Source organism: Apaloderma vittatum, unplaced genomic scaffold (genome assembly GCF_000703405.1).
Source record: "Apaloderma vittatum isolate BGI_N311 unplaced genomic scaffold, ASM70340v1 scaffold29699, whole genome shotgun sequence".
In the NCBI taxonomy this organism is placed as follows: Eukaryota; Metazoa; Chordata; class Aves; order Trogoniformes; family Trogonidae; genus Apaloderma; species Apaloderma vittatum.
In genome coordinates, this window is record NW_009733958.1 from 3,155 (window position 1) to 3,453 (window position 299).

The window sequence follows — 299 nt, forward strand, 5'->3', positions numbered from 1 at the left end:
GTCACCTTGCCCTCACCCAGCCAAGGATGTCACAGCTGAGGAGGGGCTGGGAGCGATGATGCTGTCAGTTGCCCATTTTTGGGGCTTCCCCTCCCTAAAACAGGGCAGGGATGGATGGGGGGGAGGCTGCAATCCGTATCTTCACCCCTCTCTCCCTGCAGGCCCAGCCCACTGACATGAGGGCACTGCAGGACTTTGAGGAGCCTGACAAGCTGCACATCCAGATGAACGACATCATCACAGTCATCGAGGGCAGGTATTGCAGGGGCAGGAGGGCATTTTTTTGCGGGGTATGGGGA

At 58.5% G+C, this 299-nt stretch overlaps 1 protein-coding gene across 1 annotated transcript in view; it reads left to right on the plus strand.

The window, feature by feature from the left end:
- LOC104278962 (activated CDC42 kinase 1-like) overlaps positions 1–256 on the plus strand; it is a gene marked incomplete at its 3' end in the record, with an annotated part of 3,390 nt that extends 3,134 nt beyond the window's left edge. The window contains 1 exon segment of the mRNA XM_009876095.1: positions 162–256. Coding sequence (XP_009874397.1) covers positions 162–256 — 95 coding nt within the window.
- Positions 257–299: the final 43 nt, after the last annotated feature.